At 37.7% G+C, this 15,679-nt stretch overlaps 1 protein-coding gene across 5 annotated transcripts in view; it reads right to left on the bottom strand.

Annotated features, from left to right (window-relative positions):
• Positions 1–7,456: 7,456 nt before the first annotated feature.
• The window catches only part of kif21b (kinesin family member 21B), a 182,227-nt gene continuing 174,004 nt past the window's right edge, over positions 7,457–15,679 (bottom strand). For all 5 annotated transcript variants that reach the window (XR_011955397.1, XR_011955396.1, XR_011955398.1 and 2 more), the window contains one exon: positions 7,457–11,884. Coding sequence is in view for 1 of the 5 variants with exons in the window: in XM_072563572.1 (XP_072419673.1) it covers positions 11,788–11,884 (97 nt within the window). In the remaining 4 variants the exon portion in view is untranslated. The remainder of the gene's footprint in view (positions 11,885–15,679) is intronic.

The raw sequence follows: 15,679 nt of genomic DNA, 5'->3' as shown, positions 1-15,679 counted from the left end.
TGGAAGTTGGAGACACTGCATGGACAGAAACAATGAGCAGCTGCATTCTTTAGGCTAGAGACCTTGGGGTGATTTTGATCCAAGTGTGTAAAATGGACTGTATCAATTCAGCTACTTGTTATACATCTCTCTCAACATTTACTGAAACAAAATGATCAATTTATTACCAAGTCCACATCACCATCCAGTTGCTCAGATCAAACTTTGTATCTTCATAAATGTATTTATTAGCAAGACAGCTTTTTAGTGGGAGTTATCACGGAGTTTGAATCGATAATATCGAATTGTCATCTGAGGACTCTTTCCATGATACAAGGTAAGTTATTAATGCACAGGTATACATTTAATTCAATTTTGAAAAGCAGTAGTTAAATCACATGGAAAAAAAATTTTCTAATTACAACAAATACTGGAAATATTTGAGGATGTATCAAGAAATAAACTGAGGTAATTAAAAACATGAAGGAGTTAACTGTAGTTTCCATTTAGGGTATTATATAACAGGGTGTGTAGGTGAACTGTAAACTGCAGTTGGCTTGCATTACTGCTCTTAGCTGCTTACTAACTTTACTTCCACACAGTGGTTTGCAACAGCCATTTCAATGAGCAGTTGATATAAGTCTTAATATAATAAGCTAGTTAGCGAGTTTTGAGAAAATTTGTAGCTCAGGTTGAAGTTCTGGATGTAGGTTTGCTCGCTGAGTTGGAAGGTTCATTTTCAAACGTTTTGTCACCATACCGGGTGACATCTTCAGTGAGCCTCCAGACGAAGTGCTGCTGTTTCCTGCTTTCTATTTATATGTTTGGGTTTTCTTGGGTTGGTGATGTCATTTCTGGTCCAAATTCTGGGTAAATCAGGTCCAAATTAATGTGTTTGTTGATAGTTTCTGGTTGGAATGCCATGCTCCTAGGAATTCTCATGTTTGTCTCTGTTTGGCTTGTCCTAGGGTGTATGTGTTGTCCCAGTCAAAGTGGTGTCCTTCCTTATTTGTATGTAAGGATACTAGTGAGAGAGGGTCATGTCGTTTTGTGGCTAGTTGATGTTCATGTATCCTGGTGGCTAGTTTTCTGCCTGTTTGTCCAATGTAGTGTTTGTTACAGTTCTTGCATGGTATTTTGTAAATGACATAAGTTTTGTTTGTTGTTTGTATAGGACCTTTCACGTTCATTAGCTGCTGTTTTATTGTGTTGGTGGGTTTGTGAGCTACCATGATGCCATGGGGTCTGAGTAGTCTGGGAGTCAATTCCGAGATGTCATTGATGTAGGGGCGAGTTGCTAGGGTTTCTGGACGCGTTTTGTCTGCTTGTTTGGGTTTGTTGCTGAGAAATCGGCGGACTGTGTTCATTGGGTACCCATTGTTTTTGAATACACTTTTTGAATAGGTGAGTTTTCTCTGCTCTGTGTAATTCCTCTGTGCTGCAGTGTGTGGTGGCTGGTTGAAATAATGTTCTGATGCAGCTTCGTTTTTGATGTTGGGATAATTGCTTGTAGTTCAATATTTGGTCCAAATGTGTTGTTTTCCTGTAGACGCTGGTTTGGAGTTCCCCATTGGCTGTTTGGTCTACTGTGACATCTCTACTGTGACAAACTACCATTCCTAACTGTCACAGTAGAGCAACAGCCAATGAGGAACTTCAAACCAGCGTCTACAGGAAACCAACACATATAGACCAAATATTGAACTACAAGCAATAATCCCAACATCTAAAACGAAGATGCATCAGAACATTATTCCAACAAGCCACCACATACTGCAGCACAAAGAAACTGCAGAGCAGAGAGAGAGAAAAAAAATCACCTGTTCAAAAAGTGCTTTCAAAAAGAATGGGTACCCAATGAACACAGTCCACAGATTTCTCAGCAACAAACACAAACAAGCAGACAAAACGCATCCAGAAACCCTAGCCACTCTCCCCTACATCAAAGACATGTCGGAAATGAGTGCAAGACTACTCAGACCCTTTGGCATCATGGGATATTTCACTCATGGGACAATAGCAGAAATTGTTGCTAATTGATTATGATCTACATACTTATTATAAATATTTTTAGATCTTTATAATCTCAAAAATGTTACCTATTCTAATCATTGTGTTGACCTCTGTCAAAATGGTAAATGAAATAGCTCCACAGAGGCCAGTATCCCATCACCAAGTCACCTTTTATTAACATGTACATAGTATCTGACACTGGTCTGGCTTCCTCAAAGACAGGCTTCAGGGTGAATCTCTGACATTCCTGTTTATACCTGTCAGCAAAAGCTCCTGGATTGGACCAGGTTAACAGCCCCAATCAGGGAACTCATATTCTATGAGGTCCACCTGATTGACCTTGTTACAATCATTACATTAAAGTTGATTTTAACAAGTCAGTAAGCAATGGATCTTGCTTTAAAACCAAACCACAGGATACTGGAGGTAGTCATCCAAAACATTTCAGTGAAGGAATTTCTGATCCAATGAGCAACCAGACATGAAACCAGAATTCATTTTTAATTACTTTTTTTTCTCTTGGCACTATAATATAAATGCTGGTGTCCCTGAGATTAACTGGCTTTTAGTAATATAAATTTAAGTTTGATATTTTAAAAAAGTGTTTTTTTTAATACATTTGTGGGATGTGGGTATCTCTGGCTGGCCAGCATTTATTGCTCATCCCTAGATGCCCTTGAAAAGGTGGTGGTGAACTGCCTTCTTGAACCGCTGCAATCCACCTATTGTGTGTTGACCCACAATGGCATTAGAAAGGGAATTCCAGGATTTTGACCCAGTAACAATGAAGTAGTGGCAATATACTTCCAAGTCAGGATGGTGGGTGGCTTGGAACTTGTAGGTGGTTGTATTCTCATGGACCTGCAGCCCTAATCCTTCTAGATGGATGTGATCGTGGGTTTGGAAGGTGTTGTCTAAGGATCTTTGATGTATTTTTGCACTGCATTTTGTAGATAGTATACATTGTTGCTACTGAGTGTCGGTGGTGGAGGGAGTAGATGCTTGTGGATGTGGTGCCAATCAAGTGGGCTGCATTATCATGGATGGCATCAAGCCTCTTGAGTGTTGTTGGAGCTGTACTCACCCAGGCATGTGGAGAGTATTCCATCACTCTTCTGACTTGTGCCTTGTAGATGATAGACAGGCTTGAGGGAGTCAGGAAGTGAGTTACTCACTGCAGTATTCCTAGCCTCAGGCCTGCTGCTGAAGTGACTGTTTATGTGGTGAGTCCAGTGGTTGAGTTTCTGGTCAATGGTAACCCCAAGGGTGTTGATAGTAGGGAATTAAGTGATGATTAATACTATTGAATGTCAAGGGGTGGTGGTTAGTTTGGCCCTTATTGGTGATGGTCACTTACTGGCATTCACACGGCCTGAGTGAATGTTATTCACCACTTGTCAGCCCAAGCCCAGATATTGTCCAGATCTTGTTGTATTTGAACATGGACTGCTTTAGTATCTGAGGAGTCACGAATGCTGCTGAACACTTAAAATAATGAATTCATCATAAGAGAAATAATGTAGGATTGCAGCTAATTTGCTCTTGATTTCAATGACAATTTGTTGAGCAGAACTACCAAAAGCATGAAAACTATTTTCTTGTGCTTTTGCATTACATCCATTCAGAAAAAGTAAACAATATTTTAATATTTTCCAGAAAATATAAACCTAAAACAAAAATGTGACATAAGAGATAATCTATGGGCACCGATGGTCAGGTGAAGTCTTGACAATATTCAGTAACATTTTAAATTTATGATTGAACAGATTTATAATCCGAGATGTGTTGTTGTTTAATGATCAGGCCCGGAGAGCTGAAAGACCTAATCTCATTCTTGTTTGTATGATCTTTCTCTCAATTGAGAAGGCACATATGATCTCTGAGGTCATTTGAAATAGGCCATTTGGTGAAGGACAAGCTTTGGACCACTACAGTGAGTGTTTCATTGCTGGACAGGTTCAGGATAGGCCCGCGGCCTATACAGCCAACCTTCACGTCTCGGGCATCAGTACTTACACACTCATAAAGAAACACAAAATGTACTGTATATTAATGAGGAGTGATCTCTCTACAGCTAAATGGTGGACTAATCACTTTAATCACTACAAATGAGAAGGTCATTGTTTGCTCTGGGGATCTGCATTCACTGAATGAATAATTTGAAATTGTCTCTTAACAAATTCCACAATAGTTGCTGGATGAACAAAAAGTTCTGTTTTTGTTCAAAAGAATATATGGTTAGTGAATACAGAATAATCTGGGGAGGAAGGGCTTTGTCTAAGTACTTACAAGTTGCAGAGATGGCAGTAGTAGGTGGCAGCAAAATTTTTTGCTTCAGGGCTTGAAAGAAAAACAAGTTTGAAATATCCTCAGGCTGCACTTTTGGTGGGATATGCCTGCTGTCAGTAATTAATATGAAGACTAGCTTGGTATGTCACTATTAATTAAAGCTCAGTTCATTCAGCAATCAAGATTCTAATATTGATAGAATTGGACGACAATAATAAATAGAAATGCAAGGCACACATTTTAAAGTACTGACCTTGGGGTTTTGGTTTAACTCCTGGGTGTGATCAAGACATGAGTCCAGTACTTTCAGAAAGAGCATTATGGAAGTAAAACAGGGGAGAACTACTGTTTGCTTGTAGAGCTCAAGGAAATTACTCCTGATTATCTTAGCTCACAAAGAAGGTACTGTAACTATTGTGTATATTTAATCTTTACTTTGTTTCTTCTGGTCCTGACTGCTGTTCGCAGCATATTCTTTCAGAGGGGTCACACCTGCTATACAATATAAAACTGAGCAGCCATAAATTGAGAAAGCACAATATTCATTTTCAAAATGTACCTTCCTGGCTTGAGGATGGTGTTCTTACAACTTCCAATTAAAAATTGTAGTTGGCCAAATGGAGGTAAAAAAGACTTGGCAAATCACTTACGTTATAACCTTCCCATTAATTGACCGCTGAAGGGCTTTTATTGCTGGCAAGTCAAGAAAGCTCTCAGTGAATTGGGGAGAGCAGTGAGAAGCTGATGAGTCTCTCCACAGCCAATTTGCCAAATTATTTCCCCTCTCGCTAGCTCTAGGGAGGGGAAATTCCACCCCCATCCTCTGAAAGAGGTACTTGTGTGCAGTCAATAGGTCCCTGAACAATTTGGAATCCAACTATTCTGGCAAATCCATATTCTTGCTGACCCTGCCTGGAGACAACCCGCGATAATTGCTACTTTTTATACATATGACCTTAGTCACCAACTAGATGCAACATACTGAAGGTGCTGTCTTTGTCATCCATTTCTGCATGGCATTCTCCTGGATCAATCAATTCTAATTTCCAAAGCGATTAATCAAATCAGCACAGGCTGCACTCGAATTGGCCAGCAGTGAATCCTAAACCATTTTATATCTTTCAGGGCTTCAATAGTGCTAACACTATGACATCCAATTTCATGGCTGAAAACTTCAATAATAATGGTATAAATTGGTGATTCATGAAAGCGATCGGTCAAACACCTTTCACCCATTATATGAATCTGGTGCAGGCCTGAGATTACGATGGGAGCATGGGACAGGAGACTGTTCAGAGACCCGTGAATAAGCAGTCAGTCAGAGACTGGCTAACAAAGGAAATGTCTGCTCCACAGCAATAATGTGCTACGAGCAACATTGACAGGTTAAAGGTGGGGCAGACTTCCACTCCTGACAGGGAGGAAGTTTCATTTTTGATTGCCTTGCAGCTCCAAGAGATCATATAGCACCAAATGTTTGGTGGTGGGTCCTACTGGGACTGCATTCCCATGAACCATAGCATGAGTTAAGTCAGGGTAATATTACGCTGGGGATGACGGTTTTAGATTTAGAGGTAAGAGATAGGTATGAAAGAAGAGGGCTACTATCTCCTGCGGTGACCCCCAATGGATCTCACAGGCACCCTCCAAAAATAGTCCCACCATGAGTTCCCAAAAAAACTTAATAAAAACAAGCTGCTTATTCCCACATGTCTGCTCTGGTCAACCGTATTATGTGGGCAGGATAATGTTGGGATCAATTAAGCTTTTAACAAACTCAGTTGACCTTGATTTATTTACTTTCATCGGATGGTTTGGCTGCCTATTTCAGCCTGTCTGTATTATGGGTCTGAATACATGGATGATTAGGAAACCGGTGGATGAGATACCTAATTCTTTGCCATAGAAATAGAAACATATATTCATAGAAGGAAGAGAAATAGAATAAGTACAAAATTTCAAGTGTTTAGGAAGCACAACACAGATACCAATCCTTTGTCCGAACTTCCGAAATCCAAAAAGCTCCGAAATCTTTTTCATGGAATGCGGAGCATGATTTTGGCGTGCGAATAGGTGATCCAACTCCACACCTACTGAAACCATGTCACTCAGCTGTGGCTTGCCAGCACTGACAGGCGTCAGTTGTGTCTCAGCACTCGTACTATTCACACATGTGTCAATTTTTAGGTAACATTTTTTTTCAATTTCACTTTTGTCATTTATCGAAAAACAACTGGCCTCAAGGATTTCGGATAAGAGATTGTGTACCTGTATCTGCAGGTGGCTTTTGCAACAAAGAAGTAAGATCAAGCAAAGCATAAGGATAGGCTAAATTTGGCAAGAAGATTTTGGCTTACTAATCTCGAAGCTCAATAAATCATTCAAAAAGCAACTTGTAAAGAGCCTGGTTTGAAGTTTACTTTGTACAGATGTAAGAGTTGGACCATATGGCTGGGGAAAACCAACATGCTGAATAGCTTTGTAATGTGAGTTTGTTGGAGAATGGATAGGTCTGCTCGATAGAAAAAACAACACAAAAAAAGGAACAGTGTGCTGTGGAAAGTAAATGAATAAGCACATTTGTTGAACACAATTAAGAAAAAGCAGACAGACTGGATAGGTTACATTTTAAGCGGAAGTGGACTTGTAATAGAGAGAAGATTCCCAATATAAAGGGAGAGGAAAACATGGAATATCATGTTGGATGGCTTGGAATTGAAGGAATTTATTTATTTATTGGCAAATGAAAATAATGGCACAGCATATTGATAAATGGAAAAGATTACAATGGGCCAAGGAGCTACTTTCAGAGAAGAATGCTTGATGATGATTCTGATGATGATAAGATACAGGTATGTTGCATATATGAGATGATTGTTCTGAATAAGATTCACTCTAAGGGCAAACAAAACTGAAATGAGTGGTTCCTTCATTAACTGACAATTGTACGCTCCTAATTCATCTCAGTTATAAATTTGAAAAGTGATTACAGAATGTAGAATACAATTCATTTCCAATGCATTTTAAATAAGTTTCTAATTGCTTAAATAAATGCAACGCTTGTGTGAAGTTACAATATTATGATATTTGCTGCATTTGAGATGTGTGGTAACTTTAGTCATTTGCTGCTGCATATTGATAAGACTTTCCAATTAACACATTTTATTTCAGTTGACAACAGTATTTACATTCACCAATTATGCATTATAAATATTATTTTACATTTGTAAAAATTTATACATCTACCATTTTTAATAGGTTTGACATAACATGAAACTTTTTTACAGAAATGTACAAGCAAAACAGTAGAATAATAAAGGCACTTATTCTATTTACAGTAGTTTTAAGATTAACACTGTTTACAATTGTGCTGACCATTACTAACTATACTAAAATTGAGAATAAACCCTTCTTGGCTGCAAAGTGAACAACTTGTCAAAACTGACAGGACATTTGCCTCAAATTCTGTTCCATGGGAATATAACATTAAAAAAAAATACATTTCCACTGGATTCCGTGGAAAGTTCAGAAAACAAAAAAAATTGAGAGCCAACAGCAGACTCTTAAAATCAAAATTTCCCACAGAAATTAGAGACTTGACAGCTGTAAAGTATGTCCACAAAGTGAAGACTTCAGAAACACGGTTTACAACATTTCATTCCAAGGTATCTGAATCATTTCCAGTACAATTAAAACAATTAAATTTTCTTACACCTTGAGCACAAAGTATGATCAATACCAAAAATTATATTGAAACCATTTGAATCCTATTGGAGATGCAGCTCACATTTTCTCAAATGACATGTCAGAAAGATAATTTTATAAAACTTTGAACTCAGTTCCTATGAACTGTCTTGCCAAGAACAGTTAAAGACATTTTAAGCTTGCAAAATAAACTGTCATGTGAGATATACAACAAATATCCAAATTACAGCATCTACATTTACAACATTGGTTTGCCAAATATTGTTTGTCCAAGTCAGTTTATTGACCTTTCCCCTCCCCTCAAAATATTACTGAGCTGTCATAACCTTAATTTCAATTCAAGTGGTGTGATGAAACACTTCACATGTTACTTAAAGAACACCAGAAGAGTTCAGAGGAATGGAACAAATACCTATTTGTACTAAAGCAGCAAGAAATTAAATCTGGGCATGTTTTATTTCTATTATTGGCCCCATTTTTAATTTGTTTTGCTAAATACATACATTGCTGTATTACAGTAAAATATTATGTGTTTTCTCATTGCTAAACATTAAATGTGCCAAAGCATTATACTACCTTTTAATTTACAGGTAATTTCTAAACCTGACTTCTAAACCTAGTGAATTCGAATCAAAACCAAATGACACACAAAACATATTCAAGTCAAACATATTTCAGTGGCCAATTCTTTTTAAATGGCTCAGTACAGCAGACTAAATAATATTACAGTGCTCTGATCAAAGAGAATTACAGAATACCTACAATTGCAAACATGAAATAATTTACACACAGTTCTGTCTAACAAAGCAACATTGCTGTCACCAAAAATTTCAGTTGCTCCTAAAATGTTTAAGGTTTCAGAGAGGATACTTATTGCCATGTCTCATGAACTGTGGCAAGCAAGTTTCACATATATGTTCCATTCTGTTATATGATGCTTAAAATCAATTCATTATATAAGAAACAGCAAAAGAAAGGTTTGTCCATCACAAGACATAATGTAAAATAATTCCCTGAAGCCTACAAGGCAAAAAAAAATGAGATTTTGGGTTGGATTTTACCCAGTGAGATGACAATTCACTTTTTGGAAGGAAAGTTTGCTGGAAGCTGGCTTGGTGTTAGTAAGCCATAAATTTTCAATATTAGGACAGTGGTCCCTCACTTGGAAGAATGGCCCTTTCCCCATCCAGGAGCTGTCATCCACTCCTGGCAGCATCAGAGATGTGTAGTGGGCATTGCCACAAGTATTGGAATGAACAGGAGGAAATTAATGGCTGCCCTAGAAGCTAAATCCCGGGATATTCCTACAGTGCAGTAACAGGTCATTCAGTCTGCACTGACTCTCCAAAGAGCATCCCATCCAGACCCAGCACACACCTTATCTCCATAACCTTACACTTACTAAGGCTAACCCACCTAGCATACATATCTCTTCAGGGCAATTCAGTGTGACCACATTATTGGTGGAGAGAGCATCCTGGAATCAGGCAGCCAGATGAGGGTCAGGTTTTAGTGAACTCCAAATGAAGCGCATCCCCAATACCTTTCTCTCTTTGTTGACGTAGGCCTTTTAAATAGCATGCGCATTCTCACCAAATTTTCTTCAGTTGTATTATGGCATGGGTTCAGTATTATTCAAGTCAACAGGCTCATTAATATAGATATTTATTTAAATATGGCAGATGGTAGTCTATTTTGGCACTTAGCTATCCAGCATATTATGGAACTTAGGAGGAGACAGGAAGATTGGGGCATGTAAAATCCAGTCCATTATTTCTAAGAAAAAATGAATAAACTTTGCTACAACTGTATAAGCCATATCGATCCATGGGATACAGAGAAAAAAAAAAGTGTTGATTTTACTTATCCACAGGTTTTGAATGAAACCTTAAATTTTTCCCTAAAATGGGACAGGTAGTTACAAATTGTGCCTTTATTCTGCATCTATCACATACTGCTCAAAGAAACTGCTCAGATAAATAAATACTGCAACATTGATAATTTCCCATAGGGATTAAAGGGAGAGTCAAGAGCTGAGTTGTTTCCTTAGAACCACTGGAGGTCGGAAAAGTCAGAATTCCTGTGAGTTGTGATCTTTGAAAAAGCCAAAATTGAACAAGCACCTTTAAGAGCATTCAGCAGCAAGGGTATGCCAACACTCCATCATAGAATTAATGGTTTTGGACAAAGTTTGAATCTATTAGATGAAGTCATAAGGACCAGAGCCTGAGTTTGACTAGTAAATGATTAACATCAGCCTCCAAAGTTCTCAAAAATATGCAATCTGAACTGCTGCTTGCAAGCTTTGCTCAGTTTGGTTAGTGTGACCATATGTACTTGTATGGAAAGAATAAGTGAATAAAGACAGAACTGAAGATGATGAGAAAAGTGTAGATGATTAGAAAAGTGTAATAATTGCTATACTTGCAATCATTGCAGGACTATTCAATTTATCCTGATCAATGTAGTCCCCACAAATCCAAAGGTTTGAAGGCTGGAGATTCATGTCAGTGCTATATCAATGTATCTGGAAAGCATGGTCAAACTCATAGGAACCAGACATGAAATCTCTATTGGCATCCTCTTGAGGTAAACCTTCATGGAAATAATTTGAATACTGATAATGCTCTTAATGGGGATTAAAGCTTGTTACTTAGTGCACTGGTATGCTTAAGTTCAATCCAGGAAACTCAATTCCACTGGCATCTCACAACCTACCAAAGGCATTGGTGATTGAAGGCATTCAATGTGTTCGGGTGCATTGATTTCTCGTCTAACATTCACATGTATCTATCAGAAATAGCAGCACCAAGCACAGTGAAAACTATGTTTACTTCTTATGGAGATAGATATTACAGTGGAGGGGTTTTTCCTTATCAATCTCACTCAATTAATGTAATGCCAGTAACAGATGTTTGATTACAGATGTGTTCCAAGACATAATAAAGAACTCAAATTTTGCACCTTTCAGGTTTCAGAGAAAGTGACAGATAAGCGTTCCTTCATGATTTGTGTAATTTTATGAAATATTTCATTGAACCACAATGTTCTGTTTGATTATTCATTATTTGGATTAAAAAGACTATTCTGATGACCTGCTTTTCCAGTATACATATATATCATGAGTAGACTGGTCTTTAGACTCAATACTAATGCCTGTAAGGGATAACAGTGATGAGCTGCAATATTTAATTAACACCAGCACAAGATGGCATACCATGCAAACTTTAAATTATTGTGTTCCTCTGAAAATTTTCACCAATTCATTGTAATATTACTGTCAAAATTGGTGAAGTCAAGGACAAGGTTTTTCAGGATATTTGACAAAGAATAGACTGTTTGCCCAAAGGATATGTACATCCAAAGCTCAATATAGTATATTAATTACTCTTTGACAGAAGTTTTCCTCCATCTAGCCCACAGTATAAATGAAGATAAAAGAGAATTGTAGAGTAAGATCAAGGATGGAAATATGGGGATTGATAATAGCTTACAATGAGATATAAACTGCAGCTAACAATGTGAGAACGAAAAAATTCCACTCAAACATACATGCTTTTGCCTGACTTACCAAGCTAGAGTGCAGCTCAATTTTGTTTCATTACATGGACATCACAGTTAGTGCTGTTGAGAATTACATTTGGAATAAGATACTTGTGAATTATTGCTTGCAGTACATCAGGTCACAATGGCAAAATATGCTTTTCTTCCTCTACTCAGAAAACCTTGAAAGCATGACTTTCATTTCATTCCAATCCACCATTATTCTTCTTTAAATATAACTTGGTGAATTAAATACAGTTAGATGCTGTCAGACAATTCCTGATTAATGTCTTTAATGTCCAACGTATGCCCATTTGTTAAACCTTTTGAGCTCCATGTTTTTACCGTGCAGTCACTGAAAGAAATAAGTTGAATACATATTAAGAAAATACATTTTGATAAATAACTATCATAAATCCTATCTCTGCTTCTGTAATGAAGTATTATTGCATTATCAAAAAATGTTGTTAGAAAAAAATCATTTCAATTTTCCACCTTGTGGCATTATAAACATGAAGAAAACAGGTTTGAAAGCCATAGAATCATAAAATGATTACAGTGCCAAAGGAGGTAATTAGACTTGTCATGTCTGTTCTGGCTCCTGCACTAGTAACTCAGCCAGTTCCAATCCTTTGCTTCTTCTGTGTAGAGTTGCATTTTTTCCCTTCACATGTTTATCCTATTCTCTTCTGAATCCCACTCTCTTAGGCATCACCTTAAATTGATGTTCAATAGTTCTTGGTCTTCTGCAAATGAGAATAGACTCTGATGCCTCAAGATTTTGAACTCCCCTATCCAATAACCTCACTATCTTCTCTTGTCTGAGGCCACCAACACTAGTGTATCCTATTTATGTAATTTAAGTGCCTCGCTGTGGCACTATTCTTGTAATTTTTTTTCTCCGAATCCTGTCTAAAATCTTCACCATCTTAAGTGTAGTGCCCAGAATTTGAATCCAATTCTTCAGTTTGGGGCAAAAACAGCATTTTATAAATATCCGTAATAACCTCCTTGCTTTTGTACTCTTTGTCTCTCATGATGAAGTGCAGAGCTGCATCTGAATTTTTGTCCCCCTTCTCAAATTACCTTGTGACCTTCAATAAATTATGCACTCGTACACCCCCCCCCACCCCACCGCCCCACAAGGGCTGGATTTAATTGAGGTTTTCCTTTAGCCCAGAATAAATGATAAGTATGAGCATGCTGACATGGATTTAACTGTTTTGAGGCAAGACTTCTGTTCTTGTCCAGTCAGACATCCTGCTTTATAGAGTTGCCTGATGCCTACTGGAGGCCAGCAATACCAACCAGGAATGGTGGTCACTGCCAATACTATACTGAGGACATACAGGATGCATTCAGCATTGGACCTTGTGCAATAGCTAACTCCTGGATCTTTGCCAGGCAGGAAAGGATGAGGCAGGAGGGGTAGAAGAGGAAAAGGGAAAAACTGCAATAGGGTGCCTCATATTGGCACAAGGGATTTGAAAAGTGGAAACTATTACCCAATCCACTTTGACCAGCTAAAGCCTGTAAGAGCAAACCTGTTGGCCTACATATTGGGCACAGGACTCTCTCACTGTCCATTAATTGGAATTGGGGCAGGATGCAGCCCTTAAGCAGGTATTAACAGCCATTTTGGAGCCTCAATTCTGCTCTTACAACTGAAGTAGGGACAGGCTGTTGGCTGGTGGGCAGAATGCCCTTATTTTGTGCCACCTGCCAACTTTCCAGTCATAGGTCACTTTGCACCAGTACTGACTTTGGATTTAATGAATATTCCATCTCTTCACCCCTCCTACTTCACATTTCTTAGTATTGAATTTAATCTACGTGATAATTGCCCAATCCACTCACCTGTCTACAGCGTGTCATATTGAACTATCCTAACCATAGTTCACAATATTTCAAAGGTTCTGTCATCTGCAAATTTGAAAATTTGTCTTGTACACCCTAGCCATGGTGGTCCTAATCCAGACCCTAGAGAATTTCACTGAATAATTTATTTCAGTTTAAGGACAATTGTTCACAATTCACTCTCTTTCCTGTCACTCAGCTATCTTTGTATCCACGCTGTCATTGGGCTTCAACTTTAGTTGCAAGCCGGTAACGTGGAACACAATCAAACCCATTTTTGGAAGTCCCTGCTGACCACCAACAATTGCAATCCCCTCATAAATTCTCTTGATATCATCAAAAAAACTCAATCAAGTTAGTTACATATGAACTGCCTTTTGCAATTCTCAATCTATATGATGTATTGATTGTTAATTTTGTCCAAAAGCTCACCACCATTAAATATTCAACTTATTGACCTATAGTTGCTGGGTTTATTTCTATTCCTTTGTTTGCATTTATCCAGTCTTCCAGGAGATTAGAAGATTATTGTCAGTGTTCCACAATTTCTATCTTTATTTTGCTCAGCATCCTTTAAGTATTCCCTTTTAGGGCCTAATGAATTATCAACCTACAGGTAGCCTTTTGAAAAGCCCTTTTATCAGTTTTTAGCCCATCCAGTATCTTTCTGATCTCTCTTCTCACTATCATCTTCTTCCTTGGCAATGACAAATGTAAAGTACTAATTTGGTAATTCAGCCACGCTGTGCACCTATGTGTGGATCCTCGTTTTCATTCCTAACTGACCACACACCTCACTATAATTTTATCATTCATAAGCCTACAAATATTTTTCATTCCTTTTTGTATTGGTTGCAATTTTCTTCTCACTCTTTCATTTTCTTTTTTACTTCCCTTTTGTGTTCTCTACATTCAACCTGAATTATCCATCCGACGTCTATCATATATATCTTTTCCTTCTTCCTCTCACTGGCTTTCAGTGTCCCAAGAGTTCGTGCCCTGGATTCTTCATGTTTCTCCTCTGCAGGAAAGGACTTGAACTATGTCTGAATTATCTGCTCTATATAAGCAACTCATTGTTTGTTATCAGCTTTGACCAAACTTTGATTCCAAGTTACCTGCAACTAATCAGTCCTCATTGCGCCAAAACTGGCTTTCCTCCCATTAGTTAGGCTTACTCTGGATTGCACACTGTCCTTTCCCATAGCTAAGACATTTTCTGGCTGTCCTAATATAGACCATCAATGAGACATTTTCAAGTCAGATAGCATAGCTTTCACGGCAATACACTTTTTTATGATTCTCTCAGCACAGTTCTGGATGGTATCAAGAGGTTGTAGTGACAGAATGTCAAATCATTTCATTCACAAACAACTTTAGTGAGACACTACTAGACTGTTTCAAACTTACTACAAACAATTCATACCACTTTGGTGCTTGTCAGTTTCTAGTCAGAAATATATTTTATCCTCCCTTTTTATACCTCCCAAGAAAACCTGTGATTAGGTTTATTTGACTAAATTTAATTACATGCTTACAGCAAATTCTCATCTGTCATTACAGTTGCCTACTGAAAGATTGTCCTCCTCTCCATGGCTGTGAAACTTTCCTAACAATCATTTAAATCACTTTCTGACATTAAAACCATCACTGACAAGCTAGGTTTGCTCAACAGAAAGCTGAACTTAAAACAAATATCTTATCTCTCTACTGTGGTCTCATCAGCTACATTTTTTATCAAAATTAAGTGCAAGTTAAAACCATATCTCCCAAAGGTCACTGGCAGAATCAACTGAAAAGCCGCACATGCTTGAATTATTTCAAAGTGAGAAGTTTATTTACGATATTGTTATGATTCCTTGAGGAAACATTTTTCCTTAGTTATTACCATATATGTATCTTCCTAGATAAATCAGAACATGGTTTATTGGGATTTAAAGGTGAGATGTGTGCCATATGAACCCCCCAGGGTTCATTTAAACTTGAACTTTGCGCTACCTTCTAATTTCATAACAGACTAAATGTACATTGTTGTTTCAGGTAACACATGCCTTCACAAATTCTGTTCAACGATTCAAAGCTCCAAGATTTGTGTGAATTCAAGTAGGAAATAATTCAAAAGATGCATTGATTAAAAAAAGGTAAAACATACAGGGAATGAAATGAATGTATTTAAAATAAATGTGGTAGATGTTAATATTATTCCCACACCTCAAATGATTAAAATAAAACATGAAAAGAAAATTGTAGAAGGAGGAAAACTGCATCCTACCTAAAATTTCAACTTTCCTAT

The sequence above is a fragment of the Chiloscyllium punctatum genome, chromosome 45, assembly GCF_047496795.1.
Source record: "Chiloscyllium punctatum isolate Juve2018m chromosome 45, sChiPun1.3, whole genome shotgun sequence".
Taxonomy (NCBI): domain Eukaryota; kingdom Metazoa; phylum Chordata; class Chondrichthyes; order Orectolobiformes; family Hemiscylliidae; genus Chiloscyllium; species Chiloscyllium punctatum.
This window is presented reverse-complemented; position numbering and strand designations above follow the sequence as displayed.